The 26,178-nt window shown below is 47.9% G+C and overlaps 8 protein-coding genes across 8 annotated transcripts; 5 read left to right on the plus strand and 3 right to left on the minus strand.

Moving 5' to 3' along the window:
• Positions 1-838: 838 nt before the first annotated feature.
• FOBCDRAFT_250863 (uncharacterized protein) lies at positions 839-2,750 on the minus strand. The gene is made up of 6 exons (XM_031185253.3): positions 2,348-2,750; positions 2,218-2,290; positions 1,950-2,158; positions 1,766-1,902; positions 1,558-1,721; positions 839-1,505 (listed from the first exon to the last, which is right to left on the minus strand). Exons 1-6 carry the CDS (start codon positions 2,413-2,415, stop codon positions 996-998), a joined length of 1,161 nt encoding a protein of 386 aa, XP_031040895.1. The 5' UTR covers positions 2,416-2,750; the 3' UTR covers positions 839-995.
• A 1,792-nt stretch (positions 2,751-4,542) lies between these two features.
• On the plus strand, positions 4,543-5,429 carry FOBCDRAFT_224704 (thioredoxin-like protein). The gene has a single exon (XM_054704767.2). It carries the CDS (start codon positions 4,565-4,567, stop codon positions 5,102-5,104), a length of 540 nt encoding a protein of 179 aa, XP_054560742.2. The 5' UTR covers positions 4,543-4,564; the 3' UTR covers positions 5,105-5,429.
• A 1,512-nt stretch (positions 5,430-6,941) lies between these two features.
• Positions 6,942-9,324, minus strand: FOBCDRAFT_202289 (uncharacterized protein; the record flags this gene model as incomplete). The annotated part of the gene is made up of 6 exons (XM_031185261.3): positions 6,942-7,765; positions 7,821-8,265; positions 8,324-8,381; positions 8,428-8,449; positions 8,580-8,743; positions 9,137-9,324. The coding sequence occupies 6 exons, from the start codon at positions 9,322-9,324 to the stop codon at positions 6,942-6,944; spliced, it is 1,701 nt and encodes a 566-aa protein (XP_031040903.3).
• A 1,063-nt stretch (positions 9,325-10,387) lies between these two features.
• On the plus strand, positions 10,388-11,368 carry FOBCDRAFT_202290 (uncharacterized protein; the record flags this gene model as incomplete). Its single annotated transcript, XM_031185262.3, has 2 exons — positions 10,388-10,743; positions 10,795-11,368. 2 exons carry the CDS (start codon positions 10,388-10,390, stop codon positions 11,366-11,368), a joined length of 930 nt encoding a protein of 309 aa, XP_031040904.3.
• Positions 11,369-12,135: 767 nt separating this feature from the next.
• FOBCDRAFT_202291 (uncharacterized protein) lies at positions 12,136-12,897 on the plus strand (the record flags this gene model as incomplete). Its single annotated transcript, XM_059609028.1, has 1 exon — positions 12,136-12,897. The coding sequence occupies one exon, from the start codon at positions 12,136-12,138 to the stop codon at positions 12,895-12,897; it is 762 nt and encodes a 253-aa protein (XP_059467261.1).
• Positions 12,898-16,208: 3,311 nt separating this feature from the next.
• On the plus strand, positions 16,209-19,590 carry FOBCDRAFT_320064 (uncharacterized protein; the record flags this gene model as incomplete). The annotated part of the gene is made up of 5 exons (XM_054704769.2): positions 16,209-16,785; positions 16,849-17,234; positions 17,288-17,599; positions 17,645-18,672; positions 18,728-19,590. The coding sequence occupies 5 exons, from the start codon at positions 16,209-16,211 to the stop codon at positions 19,554-19,556; spliced, it is 3,132 nt and encodes a 1,043-aa protein (XP_054560744.1). The 3' UTR covers positions 19,557-19,590.
• A 667-nt stretch (positions 19,591-20,257) lies between these two features.
• FOBCDRAFT_250864 (uncharacterized protein) lies at positions 20,258-22,575 on the plus strand (the record flags this gene model as incomplete). The annotated part of the gene is made up of 4 exons (XM_059610922.1): positions 20,258-20,453; positions 20,505-20,932; positions 20,978-21,683; positions 22,031-22,575. 4 exons carry the CDS (start codon positions 20,258-20,260, stop codon positions 22,162-22,164), a joined length of 1,464 nt encoding a protein of 487 aa, XP_059465004.1. The 3' UTR covers positions 22,165-22,575.
• On the minus strand, positions 22,113-24,259 carry FOBCDRAFT_320066 (uncharacterized protein; the record flags this gene model as incomplete). The annotated part of the gene is made up of 5 exons (XM_054704771.2): positions 22,113-22,578; positions 22,627-22,633; positions 22,685-23,541; positions 23,614-23,703; positions 23,752-24,259. The coding sequence occupies 5 exons, from the start codon at positions 24,257-24,259 to the stop codon at positions 22,373-22,375; spliced, it is 1,668 nt and encodes a 555-aa protein (XP_054560746.1). The 3' UTR covers positions 22,113-22,372.
• Positions 24,260-26,178: the final 1,919 nt, after the last annotated feature.

Genomic DNA, 26,178 nt, shown 5'->3' on the forward strand with positions numbered 1-26,178 from the left:
TCAATGAACTTACGATACATATAAGAGCGATAACAGTCGGCTAGATCGTCTCGGGTTAGATATTCGGAAGATTGATAATCGAAGAGCTCCCCTATCTATTGTCGGTGCCAACAAGCATATCTACAACAAAAAAATGAGTATGAGGTTACCAGCAACCTACTGCACATGCTAATCGACAGAGTGCAAATCTTGCTTCTAGTGTTCACTCATGTTCAATTCACGTCTGGTCAAGAAGGGAAATGAACCTAATCGGAGAATACTTTTATCGAGCTGCCACCCAGCAAAGATATCACTTAAAAGCCACAGCAGTGATAGCGGCGAACAGATCTTAAACCGATAGCCTATCGCTCGAGTCAGACAGAGATAGCTACTCCCGGGCCGACAACCTGTCAGTTCAAATCCAGACTAACTCCACCACTTCAAGAGCCCCCTTTCATCCGGATCCGCAATATCTGACCCAAATCCTGACTAGACAATCTCCCAAATCTCGAAAACCCCACAGAGACAATAGTCGCGGACAAGCCTAGCGTTCTGAACCGGTTGGATTCATCCACCAAGAGCAAGCCGATCATCGGAATTGGACCGGGGATGCGAGCATCAAAGCTTACCCGTGTCGGAACTAGTCAAGAGAGCGGAATCAACGCATTGATAACCCGTTCGAAGCTATTCTTTGTTGGTGTAAGTTAAGTTTGGGGGGCCTGACTCGTCTAGCCTTGGCACGTGGAAGATGTCATACGAGAAGAGCGGTAGGCTAAGCCCAAGACAGGCGGCTTAGGCTTAGCATGAGAACCCCTCAAACGTGCAGTGATTGAGGTGAAGCATGGCTGGAAAGAGAATACTTGTGACAAGAGCTTGTTGATATCGCTTCTGGTGCTATAGGCACGATTCTATCTATACGGGCAAATTATACATCGCTGGGTATTCTGATCCAGGCGTTTACCCAAATCATCAAACATTAAAAAACAAAAATGATACAAATGGTCGCCCATCCAAATCTATACTCCGTGATAGACCTTGACAACACCGGCAGCCGATCTTTCAGAGTTTGTCTCTACATCATCGGTCCGTATGCTGTCCTTGCTATGGCTCATCAACTCATCAGGGATGCACCCCACGGGTCCTCTCCTATCCTCAGGACCAGCATCTTCACTCGTGATTTGAATCTCGTGCTTAGCGTAGATCTTGAGCGGTAGAGCGTATGTGGCGTTGATCTCTTCCTCGCTGTCGACTTGGTGCAGGTTATGCTCCGCGCGGACTTGGGAGCGCACGACGGAGCGATGGTTGGTGAAGTTTGAGCGGTATGCTTTGGAGGGGTTGTTTGTGCTCTTGCCGTATGTCGAGCCGCTGAATGAGCCGAGCTTGAAGATGCGGCGGAGGAGGGTCCAGATGTAGGGAAGGTTGGCGGTTATGATGGCGGTGGAGGATTCGCGGATGTACCAGAACGTCCAGTTTGAGCCGAAGGGTTCGTTGAAACTGTAGAACTTGTTGAGGATGGCGGAGAGAATCTGTGCGTGTTAGTCTGGGTTTCAGCTGCGTTAAGTTAAAGTTAAAACTTACAGTGAAGGCACCCAATGCAAAGACACCAATGAGGACAGCCTTGCGCTTCAATGGGAGCTGGGACTTGAGAAAGATTGGCATTGGGATGAGAATGATCATAATGTCGGATGTAATGTTGATGACGGCGTTGGTGATGAGATGGTTCGTCGCAGCAGAACATTGAGCTATAGCCGTTAGCATGATTCAATTGAGCAGTGGTGTAACCTACTGTTCTTTGGAGGAACAGCCCAGTACTGGTTAAATGGACGACACCAAACACCAAGGTACAAGATCTCCATGATGACGAAACCAGCAGTGACATAGGCGGCGACAAACTTGACAGCCAAGTTCTGACTCAAACTCATTCTGCAATTGTTAGAACCGTGATTGAGCATCGGGACGAAGCTACGTACGTGAGGCGGTTGTACATGAGCAACAGGCAGTACTTCATGAGCCAAATAGTGACAATCTGCATCTGCTCGACGACCAAGACCCATTTCGATCCGTACTCTCTCGTTCTAATCTCCTCGGCATCGAGGACGACGTGTTCGCTGGGATCGATGAGGTTACTGCTCGTTTGCGAAATAATCGACATGCCGACCATTAACACGGTATCGGTGAACTGTAACAATACAATTAGACAATTGCGTTGGTGGATTGGTGGTGGTGATGGTGACGGACCATTGCTACTACCATCAAGTAATCCTCAACTTGTAGCTTCTTGACTGAACCCAGTAACATCCGTCGTGATATCCTGTACGAGGGTCAGCTTTAAACCCAATTGATCCTTCGTGAAATGTATGTGTCTTACATTCTCGCAATGACAATGATCCACGATAGACTGTACCAAGTCCATATCTCAGCCTCAAACGCCGTCATTTTGTCGGTCGCACGTAATTAATTTGTCTACAAATCGGCTTCGTCTGGGTTGTCGGTTTCGGGGGGGATCGACGACGGGTGATTTCGTAGTGGTGTTGGTGTCAATTCGACGTGGAAGGGCTGTCGAGGATGCAACGGCGCATGACTTGGTCTGAATGAGACACTGGAAATAAAAAAGAAAGACGGACGCAACGCAGCAACAACACAAGCAACGCGGGGGTGGGTTAAAGGGGGGAAAACGGGAAACCAAGAGCTTGGGTTTAGTTTTTATTATTCCTCCGAAGGTGGAGTTTTTCGAGATTTGGGAATGAAAACCGTCTCAGGGGATCGGGGGGACAAACCAGTTCTTTAGCTTGGTCTAGAGCTGACATTAGTCCCGGTTTTACGCCACTGATTCTTCAAACATCGTTGGACCGAACAAAAGATGCGGGTGTCGTCGGTCCTTGGGAGAGGGCACATTAGCTGGGATGAGGCTCTGATTCGCTATCATCCTTGTCTCAATTCAGTGGGAACGAAGCTGCACGATCGAAGGAATGGCAATGCAGTTTTGCCACGTTTTGCAGGCGATTGTGATTCAAATGCTTGCAGCCATAGACGCAGGGCATGGGGGACCCCTTGATGCAAGCTGAGCCAGTAGATCATGTTACGTCTAGAACACCACCCTGCCCTGGACAAGGCCTGAACAAGCCCTGGAAGGATGGAAGCGCTCTTTTTCCTTTCGGTGGCGAACTAAACTGGCACAGTGGCGCCCAGCCCTCGCGTAACGTCTTCACATATCCATTCCTCGGGTGCTCTATCAACGGATCATGCCCGCTGACCCTGTTTTTTATCTCCCCGAATAAGCTAGACGCTGATTTACAGTGGGCTCATGGCTGCCAATAGACTTTGCTAGTTTCCTGCGCCAAGCAACCGATCGCGTGGGCACCAGGGGACTTGACTCGGTGATCACTCCATGAAAGCCCTCCCCCTCAAGCCAAGGGAAGATTGAGCCGGATCGTCAGTAACAGAATTGTCTCAGCTCCCCTCTGTCACTTTTGCGCTTATCTTGAAGTTGAGACCGAGCTATCCGAGCCAAGATTAGAAGATTGATGGTCGCGATAATTACTGCTTCTATCCATAGTCCTGTCAAAGAGGAGCACAGATCCTCCCCACTTACCGAATGAGGCATCTCGAATTACGTGACTCGTGGGAGGCTTTTTCTTACACTCTTTTCTTTTTATTTGAAGAGTGACATGTCTCTTTTCGATTCAGCTTCTTTGCATCAAAGCGTTCGCTTCTATGCAAGCCTCTTTTCTTAGCTATCGATTCTGGGTAAATGTTACCTGCTCTTTATCTCCTAGACCTTGCGCTTTGCTTCTCGGCTGCAGTCTTGGCTTCTTGAACATGTGGGTATCGGTAAACGATAACCGACCTCTTTCAAGTTCCCCGATATTATTCCCCTGAACTATTGCATTACACTTGTCAATAACTTGTGCTTATTCCATCCGGGGTAAGATTCATGGCCTCCGCGATAGCCAAGCAACGGAACCACTTGAGCTGTGTACTGTACCCTTATATGGTGGGTTATAAGGTGATCGGTCTCCGGAGATGATTCCGGATTTACCTTAGCGAATGCCCCCGTATAGAGTCCTCTCCACCGCGGGAGGCAGCCTTAAGAGGGAGGTGATAATTGACAAAGGGCCGAGACTGGTAACATGTAACATGTTATGCGACGATTGCTGATTTATATTACGTACAGTAGTCAATTGATCGTTGCAGGGTAGTTTTGAGTCTGGGGCATGCAAGACACCAAAAAAGCAATGCTTAATATTTCCTTCTAGAATAATGAGCGGCGCAGTAGAAACCCGGTCAAACGCAAAATGTCAGCTGTAACGTATAAGCAATGTCTTTTATATCCGTGGTTAGGGTCATTTGTCAGATTTTACAGAGGCAGGGAACCTTGATGATTTGCATTTGAGTTATTTTCTGTCTCGCTAAAACGTTTCGTTGATCATAATTTGTCAAAGCTCGTCAGCCTCAAATCATGACATAATATGCTGTGGCTTACACGTGGCTCAGTAATCAACCTTGATGAGGAATCACTCAATTGCGCAACATCACGTGATATGATTCCATTTCAAAGCGGCTCTTTGCGATTCTCTCAAGATCCATGAGAAAGCGGAGGCAGAGAGAAAATAAGGATATAAACACATCGCAGCCTCAACAACGCCAAGATTACTCACATCAACTGCCGAAACTAAATCGACTTTCATCTCACCGTATCTCAAAACTCTCGTCAAAAACTTTGCCGATCTCTGTAGATCAATACCAGCAAAAAAACAAAATGGTGCATCATATCACTTCAAACGATGAGCTTCAAAAGCTCCTCTCGTCAACAACATATGTCGCCGTCGACTTCTTCGCAGACTGGTGTCCCCCCTGCAAAGCCATCGCCCCCGTGTACGAGCAACTCGCCACCAAGCACAGCGTCGACAATGTCCTCGCCTTTGCAAAAGTCAACGTAGACCACGTCCAAGACGCCGCGCGCCAGTACGGCATAACAGCCATGCCGACGTTCCTGTTCTTCAAGGAAGGGAAGCAAGTCGCTGTCAACGGGCAGGTTGAGATCAAGGGCGCTGACCCGAGGAGTCTGGGGGCTGCTGCTGAGAAGTTGGGGGGACTAGCGCAGAAGAGGGTTTCTGGAGCGTAGAGTGATGAGGGTTTCGGGGATTTTACTCCTGGGGATCGGCCCGTGGAGTTTGGAATTGTTCTTTGGTCTTGCTTTAGCGTGTTGGCAGGAATGCAGCCATTGTGGAGGGGGAAAAAGTTAAGCTGGTGTGATGCTTTTAGTATGGTTAGCGACGAGACAAGGGAATAACAAACATGTCTGTTTCCGGATATGATTGAGTTTACGTGAAACGGGACTACAGGTGTATAGCGTCATTTGAGGTCTTTCTGACTCGATGACTGTGAGAACAATCAATAGAGGAATGCTATGAATCAATGTATGACGATGAATTATTATTCGCTGGTTACTAATGTTTCAAGTTTAACCGTGATATTGCGATCGTCATGTCAAAACTCGGGGATCAGCATCGGTGTGACACGCAATGACAATTGACAGCGGTTAGTGACCCAATCGTTTCCACAAAGTCCGGCCAAGAGTCCTTTAGCCTTCTAAAATGTTAAGATCAGCAGGATACTTACAGGGTCTTCCAAGGGTACGATTTCACCGATCCCTTTAACGGTCCTAAAGGCACATTTAAGTATTCACCCCATTTTTCCACTCTATCTACTTCTCTTATTTGATAGAACGGTGTCGGAATATCACTTGATTCCGTTGTCGATCTTGATTACCTGAATGTGCCTTTAGGACAGTTAAGGGATAGAATTGTGTGATTTGGTTGAAACTTTTGTTAACGTTCAGGGTAAGGGCCTCGTGAGACTCGTCTCAATATCGCTCAACTTCATGAGGGGATTATGGTTGAATCACAATTTGAGAACTTTTAAAGGTAAATAATTGACATAAAAATTAGACACTAGTAAAGAAGTGTTCACTTTGAATGACCATTTATCTATACTAAGACATTTCGAGGTGATGCTTTTGACGTCGCCTGGATACGTCGGTATGAAGTCGAGGAATATCTGCTAAGAGAAACAGTCTATCTGAGTGAACAATGCCCTGAAGAGCGTTTGGCCATGTAAGACGCCTTGCCAACGAGCAATCAATGAGAAAGACAGTAGAGGGTATTGTTCTCTTGGCATACCATTACAAGAAGGTAACGCGCTGCATCAAAGAACTGCCGCGACGCCTTTGGTGAACATGATCTATGTGAACGGGGTCTGGATTGTTATACCTCCGCCACTGCAGATGTAGATCGCGGGTTCAAGTAGGCTGGCAAAGGATTTTGATGGTACGGCTGTGGGTCGTCCTACAAGTGAACGCAATGTCTGCTGTATTATTTGACATCGGAGTTACAGACGTGGGAGGTCGTAGGAGAACTTTTATCTTGTGTTAAATCTTCACAAGTCTGAGCTCCTTGTTCCATCGCCTGCATAAGCTTCGTTTGCACCGTCGACACTTGTCACCCGAAGAAAGGAGATTTAGAGAGGTATAGTAACTGATAGGCTTGCGAACGACTCAAGCAAGTTAGTGTTGAGCGTTCCGGATAGGAAGGAATTGTTGCCACTCCACATTGCTGTTCGCATGTAACTAGCCATGGAAGCAATTGAACTCGATATGTGGCGTCATGGAGTCTACTTTTGACACCGGAATCGTTCCTGCTGCAGTAGTGACCGCTGAAGAATCCTTTCCAACACGAGCTGATTTCAAGTATGCTTGATTGGTAATATACGGCTGAATTACAAGGCTGCTGGGTCTTCACTATCTTCTCTATCAAAGCTACATTTTCTCACGCTTGATGTCCTGGAAGAGTCCACCTCGAGATCTACTCATCCATGCCTGTTCCCAAGTCTACTTTCTCTGTGCAACACTGAACCTGGACTAGTTTCCCGCAGCTTGCATTCCTGGTACTCCATCAACATCATCACGGCTCCATTTGGAAACAGTAATTATCCGCGGCGACGTTTCTCTCCTCATCCTCCTCGATGGGACTGCCACGAACATGAGAGAGCATTTGGCGGGTCATCTTCCATGTCGCTGCGATCTGCTCAACCCACTCCGGATCGCCAAACTCAGGCTCTCTAACCTCAATCCAGTGGTGGTGAGGTTTCTCAGTTGGTTCAAGATCCTGTTCCGAGCGGATAACCCAAACTCTGGCGACGAGTCCGGGGCTGAAGGTGTTGTAGCTACGCTCGTCGAGACCATAGTACTCGCCAATCAGCGGCTCGACCTCTTGCCAGCACAGAGGGCTGAACTCAATCTTGTTGTTGTCGACCCAGAACCGAAATCCCGCCCAGTTTCCGCCAAGAGAAATGTTGCCTCGACTATAGGCGTTGAAGCCAATGTTGGGTATACCGTAGCGAGAGATTGGGACTGGGACGCCCTCGAGGTCCTCAGGATCGCTGAGCCGGTCTCTGCCGGGCATGTTCCATGCGATTCCGGTATCGGCAGGAATGCGGCGGTTGCGGAAGTATTCTTCGGCTACATAAGAATGGTCCCCAGAGCGAATAAGACCCCAGCGGTTCAGAAGGTATCGTCGACCGACAACGTCAGGCCCATTCATCTGGAAGCCGTTAATATGCCATTCACGGTCGGCATACTCGACGATCAGAGACAGGTTTTTGGCCTTCGGGAGGCGAGCAAAGATCGGGAGATCTTTCTCAAAGGGTATATTGTAATAGGTGGGGGGGACTTCTACCACGGGTGCAGTCGATGGACCTGCAATAGTCAATCCGTCGTCGGGGGGTGCTGTAAGTCTGTTAGCATAAGGTACTCTTCATCGAAGGTTATGGTGTCTACTTACGTGCCTGACCTCGTGCAAGGTAGGTTCGATAAGCGACGTTAAGCACGTTCTCGAAAGGCAGGGCGTATTTATGATAGCCCTTGACTTCCTGAGGGTTCCAGGACGTAGACGGATGAACGGCAGGAAGACGCATTTCCATGGCCTTGAAGGTGTCGTGCTTCGGGTCAAGGCGAAACTCGACACCACCGACGCTAGACATGATAGCAGTCCCATCTTGGGGGTTGATGGCCTTGAGGCATCGGACCTGATTCGACAACGAAGCGATAACTGGGTCGGAGTCCTGTATTTTCTTGAGGGTCTGTTCTTCAACGTATTCATGGATACGAGCACGAGCAATGTTTGATAGGTAGTATCGATGAGGTGCGGTGACAGAAGGAAGGGCGTTAAGGATTACATTCTTCTTCGTCTCCGTAGGGAGATCGCCAAAGGGGAAAGATGACATCCTCTATTGCTTGACGGTCAATATAGATGTTAATGAAGCAGGGTGGAGGATGTGCACTTACGTTGACGTGCTGGTACCTTTGGTACCGCGGAGTTGAGTTGTGTGACGGATAGCGTTGTCTGAGTTCCTCTTCAGTGTGGAAAGGAAGTTTCAAAGTAGCGATACCTTAAGTTCCGCCTTGAAGGGCCTTGTTAATGTTGAGTGCAGAGAGGAAGAAGTGAAGGTGGGAGGAGATGTTGGGAAGAGGGATGCGAGACGAAGGCAGAAATAGGTGCACTCGCTGAGGTAAACAGATGTTGCGGAGAGTGAGTATTTACCGTCAATGCCACTGGTACGATGGGAGCAGAAGATAGAGGCCATAATATTACTGCCAATGCCAGTTCGTACGAGCCAAAGAGTAGGCTCAGGTCCAAACAAGTGATCAAGGTCGGCAGTGAACGGGACCGAGGCTTCGGTTTCAGTGGTCAAGATGAACGAACACCTTGAGATAAAAACTGGGTCAAATCAATACAAAAAGAGCCTTGTTCAACGGTTCTTAAGGAATTTCGGCAGTGTCAACGCGTTTATCAAGGCTTCCAATGGGGAAGTAGGTCGCTGGGCTGTTCCCATGGCTAACTGGCTGACTGGCTGGCTTTAACGTATGACTTCGCGGCGTTTGCAGTGAATGCGTTGCTAGATGGCACATTTGGACAGTTAGCTCGAAATAAGGCAACTCGTCTGCAGTGGTGGGTAACATATTCTGCACCCTTTCATCTCCATCTCAAGTGCCTAACTATCTATTCATTCTACTCCTCGCGGCCACGACCAGCTCGAAAGGCATAACATCCCGGCAACTTCATATACTTGGATTCCCTTGTTCTCAATCCCTACTTACGTAACCATAAATCTTGGAGCTCCTCTCGCCCTTGATATCATTGCAGTCATGCTTCCAATATGCCCATCCTCGCATATGTCTAACTCATTATCCTTCACTACCCGAACCCTTCCCTCCTTCTCCTGACTCAAGGGATATTTTCCAGATATCTCTTCAACAGGTGGTACAATGACTGGCTCTGTTTTCATAGAGATGACAACACATCAACCTCTGGTTCATCTCTACTTACTCCTATACGCACTAAATTCCAAAACGGTAAGATACCACCACCATTGATACCTACAACTCTTAGTATGCATGACTCAATCGATCCCGGCTGTCATATGCAAGACCACTCAACCGTCCTTGAGTGAAGAGGCCGAGAAAAGGCTTAAGACCCCCGACAATGACAGTAGCAGCTCATCGGGGTCAACTCCGGCGGACTCCGTTTTGGGCCTGCCGTTAACACCGGAAGTGAAGTTGGCCCGAGTGCTGAAGGAGTCTCCGAGCCTAGTGTCGATACACAAGAGGATGATATCAATGTTCCAAAATCTCAGCATCTGAGAGCTTCAGGTTCATGCTGTTACAGCTCATCGAAGGGTTCGACATTCACCAGAACGTAACAGGAGCGATCGTTGCTGGCGGCTTTGATGCAGTAAAGACGTGCACTTGCTACCCTCGCCATTTCACTCCACGAAAGACTTAAGGATCTGTCAAGTGTGAGCCAATGGAGCCGAAAGCTATGTCTGCACCCCCCAAGATGACGCAAACTTTCAACGGATCTCGCCAACGTTGGGCCGTAGCAAGAAGCATACCCTGCTTAATAACGGGGCTTATTATTCTTCCTCGTATTCCGGTGATTACTAGATACGGCTACCTTTTGCAGTAGTCCGACTCAACTGATTTCTTTTATATCTATATCTATTTCATACCTACAAACAGTTGGTCGAGTAGCTCCGATGGTTGTCTGCGTTGCTCGATTGCACGATTCTAGGTTCTTGACGAGTTCTCGTTGAAGACCAAGAAAGCTTCTCCAATTCCGGACAAGAAGTCTTGGCTTTGCTGGTTCAACGAGTAATATTCTTGATATCAGCACAGCCTTGAATCCTTCATGCAGGATAGTGGCACGGCATCCCTGCAGCACTGTCTGCCTGATTTTCCAATATGAACGTACATAACAGCCAGTCAGCCCATTGTTTCAATTTCTTGCAAGCTCACCTGGATCATGCAGAGTAAGTAGGACTTGCACGACTTCTGTCGAATTCAGCGAAAATGACCGAAACCTTCATCACAACCTTTCCAACTACTCCAAGTCCGACATGGACTTTACCGCGCTTTACACCGCCGCCAGAATGTCTTGACACGAACAGCATATGGAATATGGAGACGGATTGTTATTCTGGCACGGCGCAAGGGCTTTACAGAACGACACGGACGTGTAACTACCTCTGGTTGGGGTATACTGATTATCCTCATACTACCGGAGGACCTGGTCTCGGATTGAATGGTTTCTGTGGTCCAGGCTGGAGCCATCCAGCAACGGAGTGTCCTGTTGGATATACGCCTGCTCATACTGTTGACTACACGCCTGATGCAACCACTTCACGGGAGATATTGTGTTGTCTAACGTTGGTAGACCTTCGTAGTCGTTTCTGGGAGGGAGACTGATTGATTGATAGAGGATATGACTTCGAATGGAGTAGGCCGACCCTGACAGATCAAAGCGGCAGTTCAGCAACACCTTACGATAAATTCTGTGTCGCTTCCAATCTCAAACCATCAGGCACTTCACCCTTGACTCTAACAGCCTTCGATCTCTCTTCCGCAAGCTCTCTACAAACAGACATCCGAGTCTCAACGACGATAAAATTCGATCCAGAGAAAGACCTTCTCCTAGCATCAGCCGTCACCATATCATATCAGATCAACTCAGGTGGAACCACGTGCGTTCCTGACTGTGATGATCCGTATACAGGTGGTCCTTGGCCACGGCCTGCACAGACAGTTACTCCAGCTCCCGAGTCATCAAGAAGCGATTCCGGTTTAGTAGGATTAGAGAAACTTGTCTGGGTAGGAATTTCGTTTGGGATTGTGGTCGGGTTGGGGATTATAGCTTGTATTGGATGTCGTATACATCGTAGTAGGAAGAGGAAGAGAATGGGTGCCACGTCGGAAGCTCAAGGGCATGAAGGAGAAGTACAGGATCAAGATGCGATAGCCATGGAAGTACCGAAAGGGAAGAAGGTAGATTAATATCTTAATTTTAATAGTAATTGAGTAATTTGGTGACGGCAGGTTTGCAAGTAATAATGCCAAAGTTATATACGGAGAGAATGAAATGTCAGACAAGAAATGATACTAAGAAACTTGTTCTGGATGCTCAAATACTGATCTAGGTACTGCCTCCAATGAAACACCTCAACGAAGAACCTTGCCGATCCTACAAAGTCCAAGCGATACCATGCCCATCGCACCCCAGTCCATAGCAAAACCACAAATCTCATCAACTCTACTATCTCAAGCACGGAATCCCGAGAAGCCATTCAGAGCATTGGAACCCGTTGATGACGATTAGATTTGATGTCCTTCAGTATAATGTGGTGGCGCAGCCTCGTTGAAGATCGGGGCTGTGCTGACAATTTGATGGTGGACACGGTCAATTTTGACCGAAGGAGCAGGGTTGCAGTCAACTGTCACAGCTTCTGATTGGATGATTGGACTCACGCGCTTTTTGCTATCACATTCGCTAAACCAGCTTGAGAGAGAATCTGTAAATTTTGGCTTACTTTTACATACCCTTTGCAGTGGCTATGCTACATGCGCCGTGAAGGAATGGTTAGAGACTAACTAATGAAGATGTTCAGATCGCTGGCTGTTGAGATAATTGAGTTTTGAATCAGAAACATAGTACGTTGCCATCCCGTCTCTACGAAGACTGGTTTCACTTCTCAGAACAGAAAGTCCATTGCAAAATCTCATGACCCTTCTCAGATCTAATATTCTATTGCAAGCTCATCAACATGGAAAACTACCCCCGTGAGACGTACGGTCGTTCTTCGATCAATCCACGCAATTCATGCTCGCGAAGTCCCTATGAAGAAAGTGACCGAGAGTCACTTTCCGAGCCTTTCAGCCCTACAGGCCTGCTCGGGGAACGATATGATCTGCTTAAACAGCAAATGGAGGCCAGATCACGAATAACCAATCCCAACGACAGTCCATTCACAAGAGGGCTTTTGGGATCTCTCGCTGAATTCGAGAGTAGGGGCTACCGCCCTTCATACGACAGCACTAGAGCAGCAGGCGGATTGTCTAGATCAGCGTCAACGGCAAGCTCTTCGAATCGATACAGACCAAGACGAACACCGAGTGTATCTTCCGTCCGAACAGACTCGATCTATTGCGCTCAGTCTGGTGCTATGCCGCCTCCTCTACTAGATATACCGTCGACGCTTCCCCAAAGGCGAGCGTCATGGCGAGACAGGAACTCGCAAGGTATCAGATCACCAACTGTTCAGCCACTGCTGAGTTTACCTGAGACATCGAGCACCCAGTGGAACAGCTCTTATTCACCAGCGCTGGGTCGAAGCCATTCAGTTGCTGTTCGGTCTTCAAGTGGCTCTTGGGGCCCTTCGGGCAGCAGATCCGGCTCACATGCAACACCAGATCCCTCAGCTCTTAGTCGCCGAGTCTCTACAGCTGCTGCTCCAGCTCGACCTGAAACGTGGTATCAGGGTGATCGGGCTGAGCCGAAGCGTCGAGGGACGTTGCGGAGCTGCTGAGTCCCATGCCATCGTTCTGTTGTTAGAGGGACAACAACAGTTTCACAATAACGTTAATTTGGAATGCGACTTATGAAAAGAAATTGTATTAATATGAATAAGTCTAATTGATCTTCATGCGCCATAGCAAATGCCATTTTCTCTTCCATTTGCGTCTGAACTTACCTTACCCCTTGTCCACCGCAAAGTAAGGGAATTCGGGAGCCACAAAACCACACAAAGGAGAGTATAAGGAAAAAGCCAGAAGAGACAAAACGGACTTGCCCACTAAGGATATCTGAATAGGGGAAAAGGACATGATTCGGTCAAGGGGAGGAAACCGATGATACTGCTGATGGAGTCGTCTCGACAATAGGAAATGCGCTTGCGTTTGCGGGAACCAACTCCAGATGCTTCGCTTTTACTTACTCCGAGATCCAGAAAAAATCATAAGTAAACGATTACTTCATACCATCATGATTTGCACACCATGAGGTCTCGAAACCTTTAGTCCTCGTGATGGTAATAGTGCGTAAACCACTTCTTCAGGCGGTGAGCCACCCTTCCAAAAAGCCTATGCGACTTATTTCCCGGTTCTTCTTCGTCAGAGGACGTGTCTTCTTCAGATGATTCATAGTCAAAGTTTGTTGCGTCTTGCTTTAGCCATTCGATAAGGCGCTCGTTGACCTCGTCGAGGAAATCGGAAGACATTGCCTGTGGGTTATTTCTCGAAGGTGTTGGGCATTCTTCAGAAGGGCGAGGCATTACCGCTCGTCTGACTTTGTCAAACTTTAATCAATGCCTGTTGGCTTGGGCGTCGAGTTGAGTTGAGTTGAGTCGAGCTGGGTTGGGTTGGGTCGGATCGAGGTGGTTCATAATCGAAACGTGGGAATAAAGAGACAAGTTACCGTCTTTATCTCCACCAGACATGAATGTTAGTTATAGCAATTCTAGTCAGCTGTTTAGTTGTAAGCTGCAGAACACTGGAATTTGTGTGAAGTTTTGTTCTTTGTCTAAATCAGCTTGTTCAAGACTTTGATAGCTTTTGTTCAGTGAAGCTGAGAGTTCAAGGGGTGTGTTCCATTGAGGTCGCAGGATTTCAGCCTCAAACCTCAGATACAGGCCTAAGATGAATTTGCCAGTGAAAGTGGCCACTCGGATACAGACGTACGGATGTATATGGTGCCCCCGTTACTGTTAGCAGTTTCCAGCTTCATCGGCGTATTGACCAACTAGATAAGGTTGAAATCGACATTAGCTCTCGGCCGTTGACGGCGCGCTGCAAAATGTCGCATTTTCAAACGACGGAGACACTTGAAAGTGAGAGAAACTGTAGTTATTTGTCAAGAGTATTTATTGTTGAGAACTGATCGGATGTTCCTTGTCTTCGTCGAATTCGTTGCTATCGTTTCCGAAATAAGAAATGATAACGCCGAATTCGGATTGAAAGAGGACTTGCTAGGGACCGGTAGCGAGTCAGATCCGCTAAACGAAACTGGATATGGTCCTTGATGGATCCCGTTACACAACGGTGACCGTGCAGGTCTTCGTTTCACCACTATAGGGGCACTGCTGCCTCGGAACCGAAGGCAACTACACTGCATGAGAACATTCTCAATGGAGGACTGCTTCTGGATAGTGAATCTTGGTACCGTCGGTGTCGGAAGTGAAATAGATACCCTTTTAGTCAAACCTCGCCGTCAATATCGCTAGAGCAAATTCAGGGTATGCAAGACTGACCTTAATTTCAACGGTGGAGGTCGGAACACTCGGATCTCCCCTGTTACCTTTCTCTCACAGCTATTAAGGCGAAAGTCTTTTGACCAAAGCAAAGCCATTTATATACTTCTCCAAAGTTGGCTTTGATGTCAATTATCTAGATGGTCTCGGCGACCGAGAATTTGCTGGCTTCGGCAGCAGTGCGGTTATTAGTCGACTGGCAGTGTACGACAGTGCGTCGAGGTTATCACTCTTCAAGTTGAAAGTGAAACCAACATTCTTTTCAGGGTCCGCAGAGTAACTCTAGTTAATGCAATAACGGGAGTACATCATCTGATGTTTTGTTTTGGCTGGAGCCTGGCTGAGGGCTGACGTGCCTTAACTCGCAGAGTCACTCCGATCTGGACTCTGGTCTCATGCACACATCTTTGCCAAAGCCCCATATGAAGGTAAGTGAAAGAATACTCATAACAGCCTTTCCCAATAACAGGATGTTGTCCACGACCGAGACTTCCGGATTCGGCATCAGCGTTGAAGAAATTCGATGCAAGCTAGACAGGGGGATGTATGAGGCCTCGAGATCATGACTCTGTGGATGAGCCACCTTATAGGGGACCTCTGACCTCGAACAGCTCCAACTTCCTGCTTCTCAGCTAAAGGTAGGCCCTATAGCGATGCCTTCACCTTCACCTTGCCCGCCGACCTGCCGATACCGAAGCTCTTCACCTTGATCAGTCTGAATCACATCATGTGACCCCGCTCTGCCTATAAAAGAGACCTCTTCAACCGCAACATCTTTTCTTCTTCACTTCCTTTTCATCTACAATTGGTTGGCTGGGTCAACCTAACAAGATTCATCACATTTTATTCATTTAACCTATCAACCTTTCATCTCAGTCGCATTCAGCCAACGCAACATAATTCCCCCCTTTCTTCAACTTCCTTTATCACTTGACGTATCACTTGGAGGACAATCGCATTTATTTTCAGCACGGTGCACGACTGACCGGAAATACACCCTCGATATCAATTTGACATACCCGCTCTTACCTTGAGAGAGGCTTGTCGGTGTAGGTCCTGGTTCCTACCTTTGGGAGCTGTCCATCGTCTTCTGCACAGTTCGCAACCTAGCATCCTTCGTCAGCCCTATTTCCCTCATTTTCATATTGCCTTACATTCGATTCGGTAAGGGAAACTCAAATTCTTCTATCATCTCGCTTTATTTAGTAGGAGTGACTCTGAATACACGCTATTGAAGCCGGCTTCCTCAAGTGCAGTCATTGAACCCGGCTCTTCCGTTATTATCACAAGTTTTCGACCTTCAATCTTACAATTTCGGCCAACTATCTTGTGCTTCAGCCCGTCGAACAACTTTCCAGTGCGACAAAACCAATGCCCAGTCACTGTTTCGCAGCGCGATAAACTCACTCGCCCGTTCAGCCATTCCCATCCCGTCGACACAGTTCACGGAAATCTCATTTCAATCCACCGAACTCCCCTTTTATCAAGTTGAGACCTTTTGTATCTCAACTTACTGTCACCGCCATCGCACTCTTTCCTAGTCTCAACGGTCATTTCGCTGAAGTGTTCAAGAAACTTACAAGTTCTTCATCATGGACGCTGGTTCCAGAGTACACCAGCCTGAGGCTATTTCGAATCCAGAACCCACGCTTCAGAATGCAATGTCAATCTGTGGCGCATCTCCAAACCCAACTGTCCAGAAACGTAGCCCATCCCCGACAAACGATGAGCCTTCCAAGCGTGCAAAGACAGACGGGGATTTTGCCGGACCTAGCGGTGACAACCAGCAGCTGGATAATGAGAATGAGGCATCTGGAGTCGGCATCGCCGACCAGGCTGAAGAAGTCCCGGAAGTCATCGAGTCCCGTGATAACGACACAGTAGATGCTCCCAGAATCCGTCTTCCGTATGGGTTCCCGCCTATTTCCCTGGACAAATTGCAGGAACTCAGGGAGTGGCTCGCAAGCCATGCCAATCTCAAAGGCGATAATCAGGTTGCCACTGGGATCCATACCCAGCTTTTGAAGTCGATTGAACCTAGTCAGCAAGACTTGGAAGAGATTTGTCGCATGATGGGTGTTGAAACCAATAGTATCAATTGGAGAGACGGTATTCACATTCCAGGAGTCATGGAGGGTGGCCTAAAAGCAAGACCTCATCAAATTGCTGGTAAGTTTCATGCATTGTCGAATCATTAAACTCAGGAGTCATGGCTGATATTGGATGCCACAGGTGCCAACTGGATCTCGACCACTCTGGAATCGCCCCTTCGTGCTGCACTCCTGGCGGATGAGTGCGGAACTGGGAAGACAGTTCAGATCGGTCTGGCGCTTGCCATTCACTATTACCGTGTGAAAGCTGAGGTCGAGGCGGGAACTTTTAGACCTCGGGATGGTAACAGAAGGTTCAAGCCAAGTATCATCCTCTGTCCCCCCGACCTCGCTTACCAAACGTTCAGAGAGTGGTCTCACTGGTTTCCGAGCTTCTTCAAAATCCGCATCTGCCATAGTACAAAGTTTCTCACTGGTGACTTCTTCACCAAACTGCACATCATGGATCACAAGTGTGGTCTTCAAGCTTGGGTCGATCAGAATGCCGCATCTCACGAAGACATCGAGGTATGTGGCAGTTCCTAGACTTTGACGTCTGTTTACTAACATGTATTCACCAGACCCTTCGAAGCATCGCAATCGTCCCGTACTATACCGCCATGCGACGAATGATATCTCGCAGGGACAAAGAAGATGATAACAATAGTGAAGATGGTGAGGTCAATGGCAATGGGTCTAGCAGTGGAATAGGCAGTCAAGCGCAAGTCCAACCCGGGCGAAAGGGACGAAAGACCACCGCAAAAGAGAAGATTGAGTTCAAGGTCACCGGACAGAGCTACAACTGGGTTATTTGCGACGACGTCTATCCCATTCGGGGACCTCGTCCGCTAACTCACAAGCTGATACATCAGCTTGAGCACGAAGCTACGCTTGTCACTTCAGCGACGCCACTCCTCAATCAGCAGGACGACATGTAGGGATATGTCACCCTGCTGTGGAAGCGACAGTGGCCGTTTGTCTTTGGCGATACCGACGGTGGTATCAATGCTCGGGTGTATTTCCACGAGAGAGCTTGGCAGGCTATCCAAGATGGGGAAGAGTTTCAGGGCCTAAACATCGATCACATTGTTCAACCGGATCATACAATCGATCCGGTGTCCGCCCGTGATCTTCTGATCAAGGATGAGTACACCAGCTATATACGCGAAAAGAAGGGGCCTTTATTTTTGATGAACCCCGACCTTTTCCAGAAGTTCCGCGAAGAAATTGAGTTCGAGCGGCCTGAGATTGCACGAGAGGCCATTCGACCTCTTCTGGAGATTTTCTGTCTTCGTCGCGGAATGTTGACACCGGCTATTATGCCCGACGGTACTTCCGTTGTGCCAGGCGAGGGCATCTCTCAAATGCGCATCAGAACAGTGATCCTCCAGCCCTACAACGACCAGGACCAGGAAGACTTGTATCAAATTGCAAAGCACCACTATCCGGATCTTTTCGCAGCCTCAAATGAAGATGATGAACACATTGGACACGGCACTGTCGACAAGGCCAAACTCACGTGGGTAAACCCAGCTGTCCTGCGGACATTAGCTTTGTCGACCACTAACGTGGAGTTTTGGCCCCTGACCCAAAAGAGAGGTGAGGACGGCAAAACAACTTTTCTCAATTCGAAGCCTATTCAGAACTTGATGAACAAGCCTCCGCATATAGACCGACTGCAGTCTTTCAGCCGTCCAGGAGCAGCGGCTACCACCGCTGCTGCGGACTCGGAAAACGTCGAAGAGAGCCTTTGGAGAGATGGAGTGGGCGGCTTGCGATGGTACTTTGGGCAATTGAAGATTGCCTATGGCGACGATAATTTGGAGTTCCCTGAGACCCGTGAGGACATCCCAAAAACGTTCTGTTCACGAAGTCCCAAGCTTTGCTGGACGATTAACCGGGTTTTGGAGCTCAAGGCACAGGGAAAACGAGTTCTGATCTTTGTCAACCATCCCTTGACTTCCACGTAAGTTTCGAAGTATCATACGTTATCGAGCTATACTGACTTAACCTTTGGACAGGATCTTGACAGCTTTGCTCACAAGCCTTTGTGTCGAGACACTGAATATTCGCAGCCGCCACACCGCCGATCAGCGTGCCCGAATGGTTCGTGAGTTCAACAATCCTCAAAACCGCGGCGAAGCACTGGTCATCTCATTCCAGCTGGGCGGTTTTGGCCTGAACCTTCAGGGAGCCTGCCATCATGGCATCATCCTTGAATATCCGGAGAATCTCCCTACCATGCTGCATGCCTTTGGTCGTCTTTGGCGAATGGGACAGGAACATGAGGTTCACTGGGACGTTCTCTACCTCGAGAACTCGTTCGACGGCTGGGTTGATTCACGCATGGCGTCCAAGTACGCTGATATCCTCGCGGCAGAGGGAGACATTCCCGACATGATTCAGGGAGAGTACCGTGTCATCTGCGGTTTCGAGCTGATCAAGCGGTATCTCGGACAATCTAGCAATCGCTACCCCAGAACTCGCATCACCTGGTCCGAGCAGGACCATCCCCTGGTAGCTCGAGAAGGCCATTTCTACTCAGCGGTGGCGCAGTATCTCATGCAGAATCCCCAACATATGACGAAGTTTCTAAACAGACGCCTGTATGCCATTGCTCGCCGCTGGACTCCGGAGCTCGGAGAGTTGACTCTTGACATGATCGAAGCGAGATCTCCGGTTTTGGTAGATGGGGTTGTCTTGGACTCGCGTAACCCTCTCACGCCTGGGTATGTTGCAGTCATGGAAACTGATGATCATTATCATGATCTCGAACAGATTGACGAAATCGAGTCGAATTTGGCGGCTGATCGAAAACGGTTGGACATGGAACGGGAGCGACGAGTTTGAAAGGGAGATTGGGGACATGAATGGTTAGTTTTGGTACGGAGTTGCATGGAATGATGGAACTTTTTCGTTTCCATCACAAATATGGGCGCCTCAATTGGGGATTGGGTTGCCCACAATAGGACTCTGTCAAAACAAGGCTGGGAGGGCTAGGTGCTATATGGTGAATCTGGGATTTGGTGTTTTCTGGGCTGATGGTTGCAGCATAAAAGTTCATATTGTGCGATATTAGCTTTGCTACGCTAATTTACTATTCAAATACTACAATTTTGGTCATATTCGTTTCCACATGTGTCTTCAGAGAAGAACAGTGATAGACTCCGAGATCATTGTCGGGAAACCGCATGCTTCAAGACAGAGGTTCTCACACACAGCTGTACAGCTGCTTTGCAGGGCGATAAAACAACCATCTCGACTTTTGCTAAACTTAAGATCCTGCTGATTGGGCGAGGTCAAGCGATAAGCGCTTGTAGTCACAGTCGCAGCATCTGTCATACTATCAAATCATTACGAACAATGCTCTTTTGAACCTGATCACCCTACAGCTACCAACGGGAGCCAATCATAGTAGCCGATCTCATAATTCTGTAGTGGATTTAGCGCATGGGTCTAGCTGTTCTCCGCTATCATCTCCTAACCCATGTCGTTCACCCCAGATTCAATTCCACCTCTTACAACATCCCAGCCAGAATCGGTCAATCACCATGAAACGAGTAAAGTGCTGCACTGCTTGTCGCCGCCGACACAGAAAGTGCGTCACCCAGCCTGGAGCATCGCAATGCGGCACTTGTCTAGAGTCAGGGCAGGAATGTCGGTTTGAGAATGACATTCGGTTCAAACACACTCACGCAGAGGGCCAGAAGGAATCAGGGCGCAAGTGGGCGAAGGTTCCTCAAAAGAGTAAGTTACCAGTCACGCTCTCCTGTTTAGGCTTTTAATGAATTGTTGTAGTTTCTTTCACGACACCCCGTGGAATTGATGGCAAGGTGCCTGAGGAATCGGACGTGAGACCGGAAGCAAATGAGTCGGCAACGCAGCCGATATCAGAAGGAATGATGGAGATATCGATAGACGACCTTAAGCACACTCAATCAGAAGCTGGGCCTTTGGATCCGGCGTCAAACTATTGGGAATCGCCACTAAACTTCATCACCGACTCTCCCGTGGACCGAAACATGATTCCAGCATACCAATCGGATCACCCGGACAGTTCATCACTCCCACGAGCATCTATCCCATACATTCTCGACTCCGAAACGTCTCCTCACCATATACCCGCCCAAGGACTAGCCACTCAAGGTCACAATCAAGATCCCTTTGAGTTGACGGAACGAGAAGCCTTTCTTTTCATGACCTACATCCACAAACTCGCACCACTTGTAAGAAATCCCGCCGTATGTACTTCCGAAATCTAACTCTTGAAGTCCGACGCTTGTGATGATGCCCGCCATTTCGCACTCGAAGTCCCCCGTCTAGCACTCCATCAACCGATGATAATGAACGGCCTCCTCGCACTCGCAAGCCGCTACGACTCTCGCTGCACCAACAGCTCCGACGACATCGAGAGCACATTCTATCACAATAAATGTATAAAGCTCCTCATCGAAGCTTTCGCTCAACCGCCTGAAACGTGGGACTCGACGCTTCTCACAGCTGTGGTGATCGCGCGCTTGTACGAAGAGAACGATAATGAGACTGACTCTTACTATCACCATCTCAGTGGAACGCAGAATCTGTTGAATCATGAGGTCATTGCTCGGTTTGTCATGCAAGGTGGCTTGGCAGAGGCAGCGAGCTGGGTTCATCTTCGACAAGCTATCTACGTCTACGTTGTTCGCAGGGAACCTCTTGAGATATGTCTTGAGAACTTTGAGAGGTCAACGGTGTTTCGGAGATCTGATGACTCCGCGTATGCGAACAGGGCAGTTTATAACTTTGCCAAACTCATGAGGCTATTTCTTCCAATGGAAAGTCCAGACGGCGATCTTGGAAAGTGGGAAGCTGTTGAAAGGGAGATGCAGGAATGGTATGAGGCCAGACCGGTTTCATTCAAGCCCATATTTCACAAAGCGGCGGATATCTCAAGTGACAGGCCGTTTTCAGTCATTTGCTTCGCTGCGTCGGTGCCTGGTAAGTAGTTGTTTGCTTTGACCTTTACGGTTTGCTAACATGCTCGAGTGGTGGCGATGCAGCATTACTACGCATCCAAGGCTGTTTTGTGTTTACGCGACAGCAAACGGACTACAAACAATCACAGGAGACAAGAGTTTGAGGTGCGTCAAGACGGCGCTCTTGTTGAAAAATGCTAACGGATTGTTAGAACAACATATCTTCGTATCTCTGCATGCTGATGGGTCTTGCTTTGTCCAATTCTCATGTTGCAAACGCATTCTATCTGCCTGCACATATGCTTTCGCTCTGTAGGTTTCCCCTCAGTCCAAATGTGAGAATGATTGCTGATGTGAGTTTGTTTGTAGGTGGATACTGCATAACTGATCCCTGTGTGCGAACCCATACCATACAGTATCTGGAGAAGGTTGATGAGGTGATCAAATGGAAGACAAAGGCACTCATTGGAACTTTGAAGAGGGAGTGGAATGGTCAAGACTAGTGGGTGTTTACTGTCTCATTTGCAGGTGCATTATCTCACAGGATCAGACAAGTCACGCACCAAGTCGGGAGAGAGGATGGTTGTCAACCACATCAGCTCATATTCTTTCCACTGGCCATCCCTCCCCGGTTCACTGCAAAGTATCGCGACTTCCCATGCCTACGCTACGACCTGGTTACATTCCACCCTTCAGCCCTTCATAAGGAACTCACAACTGTTGCTTGTATCCGTCCTTTACATAGTTGTACAAGACAACGCCATCCTCAATCGCCGGAAGCTTGAGATTGAGGTGATCCATGGCCAGAGCCTCTTCAGGCTTCCAACTCTTGGCGATACGAGCCATGGTGCTTTTCTTGAACTTGCTGGTAGCTGTAGGGTTTTCCTTCAGAAACTTCGCGACGTAATAGAAAAGACCTACCAAGGTTAGCTAGAGTGCCATGTTGGAATATGGTTTCAACTTACCTTCGCGCTAAGGATTTTAATGGGCAAAACCAAAAGTATCAGCGCATATGTCCGTCACGAAACCTTCCTCATCCACGACCGAGGGTGGCATATAGTGTCCGCCAGTTGGAGTTCTACTATCAGCACCCTCTCGAACATCCGTACAGCCTCGCGAGTCTGTACGAGAATCATTTCGTTTCCACTGAGGGAACTTTTCTTGTAAAACATTCAGTATACTGTCCTGCAGGTGCTCGAATATATCCTCTATCAGCTCCTCACGATGCTCAATGCTTGCTTCATCGTTAGAATCAACAACGTCGGGGAGTCTCCATCGAGGGTAAAGGTTCATATGGGACGACTGTACTTGGAAGTCGTTGTCGCCGTCTTGAAAATAGTAATAGCAAAGCCTGCAAGGAGGCTTGCTAGTAGCGATAAACATGACATCATTCCAGAAGTCACAAGGTCGAGTTTTGCCAGCTTTGACAAGATGGCCGTGCAAATTCGCTTCGCAGTGAACCAGAGTCTTTGATGGAAACTTGAGCTCCTGCTTCTGGATTTGTTCATCCAGGCCGTGTCTGCGAAGTTCCGCGATGTCACCCTCGTAATATGATAGGTCATGATCTGGAAATGCAGCCTCAATAATGTCCTTTTGTGAAGCGTGCAGTCCGTGGAGGCGAGTGAACCTTCGGAGACGGGATGATGGAATGTAGTTGACCGTGAAGTCTTTGAATAGCGAGGGCCACTTTGTGGAAGCATCGATTATGGCCTCGGAAGCTTGGCGAAGTGAATGAAGACGGCCAAGATGATGGCGCAGCTGACACCATTGATATGAAATTTCCGGCTCGGTAATGCCGATGTGCTTGTCGAAGACTTTATTTATTCCGGTATTTTGGCTGTTATGTATAGCTTTGATAAGATCTTCGCAGTCACGGAAAACTATTTCCAAGTCTCATTTAGTCCCTAGCGTTTTTGCCAATGTGGGAGATGAAGGTGGGGCTGACTTCTTACATTTCTTTTTGGAGTCAATAGAGGAAGTCATGTCGCGAGGAAACAGAGACTTGTCTTTGATGGCTTGCAACTGAGCCATATCGCTGAACCCTATCATTGTTAGATTCGAGAACTGTTTGCGTTTCTTTATATGCTTACTGCTAGGCTCCTGTGATCTCTCACAGTTATCTATGCAGAACTGCAGAGCAGTACCCAGTCCGTTTAGGTATGCATCAAATCTGAGAAAATTGAACTCAAGAATACGATCAAAGACTTGCTTTTGTATTCCCTTGGGAGTCAATTCATCAGGGTTGCTTCCCACGTATCCGAGGAGGTCAGAGAGAAACGACTTGGCTCTTTCCAGTTCAGATGCTTTCCTCGAGTTTGAGGCAAAAACGTAGTCTGGCCCACGCAGCCCTTTCGCAACAATAAGCGCTGTGGCAGAATCGCCACCCTTCTCATTATCGAGGATTTGGGCCATTTTACAAATGAACTTCTGGTAATCAGTCAAGAGGGCATCGCTTTGACTCTTTCCAGAGGAGTATCTGATATCACTCCTGTGTTTGCAAGTCTCGTTGACAGCTTGAAGCAAAATACAGAGACACTGATACTGTCTCTGCTGCTTGCTGTTGAGAGCCTCGGATGCTTGGTTGACGGAAGAGCTCATCTTGTTGTTGTTGTGAAATAATACACAAAGAAGGGATGATAAATTTGATATGAAGAGCAAAGTAGATAAGGTTCACTGATTGTTCTGTGTTCACTTGGTACTGAGTATTCTACGTTTGCGTGGTGGGCCTCCTTAATATAGTAAATCCCAGTCGAAGACATATCTTTGTGGACCTCTAGTAGATTTCTCAAGTTCCAACTCTGACCCAACACATTTCTGCGGAACTTCTCCTCTGTTGCCTCCATCTCTAAACCCCTTGCTTATCTTTTGCGAAATGCTCAGGGAAACGTCAGAGGCTGAAATGCAGATGTGCAGAAATGTCTTGGCTAGTAAGGAACTATTTCATGATTCAAGCCGCCTGCAATCACTGTGCCGTGTTCTGTCGTTTTTGACGAATTAAGTACAACCATGATGCTTCCAATTTAATGCAAATGCAGGCTGGAGAGGAGCCTGTAAATCAAACAAGTATATATGAATGCAAAGTAATCTGTAGCTTTTGAGTTGAAATCATTCGCTGGTTTTTTATCTTATTTTCAAAACCCTTGCACTACGCTGGCCGGTGAGCTTCAATGTCGTAGTGGATGGAATGCACAGTAAGCCAGACGTATCATAAGCAAGCAGAGTATGCACCCTTTTTCCCACTGCGGTTAGTTGAGTTCGAAGGGGTTTGGGGGCCACAGACAGTTGGTCCGATAACTAACATAAACATCAGTGATAAGTTACATTTCCCACCAATGACGATGTTCCACGTCCAGTAGTCATAAAAGATGAATCGCCAAAGTTGAATTAGTAGGCCATCTGCGTTAGCTCGTCGCCCGCATTAGCTGGCCGTCTGCATTAGCTGGCCGTCTGCATTCGCTGGCCATCTGCATTTGCTAGCCGCCCGCATTAGCTGGCCGTACGCATTAGCTGGCCGTCAACATACATATGATGCACCAACCAATCATCGTTGGCGTAATTACGGTGTTCTCGAAGACCCTCGACATCTCCAAAGTCTGTCCTCGTTGACGCTTGGACAATGCAGCTTTCAGTGCATGAGTTCAATAGCGATGGGTGGTCTCGGTGATCATACCTGCTGGGCACCATTCCTATACCTTTACGGTTTGGCAATTAGGCACCCAACAGCTCGATCAACCTTTGCTCATAGTACGTATCCAGAAAGGATGCCTCCAGGAATCTGAGAAAAGAACAACATTTAATGCTTGGGACTTCTTATAACAGTCACAAACTCGCTTTTTGGACACGTCGCTTGCTTTGGTTCAGCCAAACATCGATTTACAGTTTTATCAGGTTGTTCTACAGCATCATTCTACAACAGTAACTTCGTTTTACCATGTCATCTGGGGAACAATCTGTGTCGTCATCGCCTCCCATTGTGTATCCCACCATTTCGATGGCGGGAGTAAATGAGGACTCGGAAAACACAAACTTCGCCACTTTCGACTTCGGCGCCGGCGACATTGAATTAACTCATAACGAGACAGAGGCGCTTCGTCACATTGGAAATATCACTAGTCACAGCTACCTCGCCACTGGCTTTATGCCGGCACTTTCTGGGACTAGCCTCAGCACAGAGGCACGTATTGAAGAGCAGTCTGTTGTCTCATATAGAGTGGCTGGGGGAGATATTTCGGATCGTTAGAGACCTAATATACCGCCTGACCCTTCCTACGAGATCCAACATTCCCTCCCTTTTACGTTCGATTTTGGCCAACACAATAACATGGCTTCATATCATGAGAGGCCTACCACGCACCAAGTCAATATGGAAACCCCACAGTCATATACACAATATCCAACCTCCCAGCCTCTGTCTATTGCCACAACTGAGGCAGTCAGAGCTCGCATGGGACTTGATTCTCTGGATCATACCTACGGTTCTTCAGGACAAATGTACGACACAGAGTAAGTGATTAGTA

Source organism: Fusarium oxysporum, chromosome V (genome assembly GCF_013085055.1).
Source record: "Fusarium oxysporum Fo47 chromosome V, complete sequence".
Taxonomy (NCBI): Eukaryota; Fungi; Ascomycota; class Sordariomycetes; order Hypocreales; family Nectriaceae; genus Fusarium; species Fusarium oxysporum.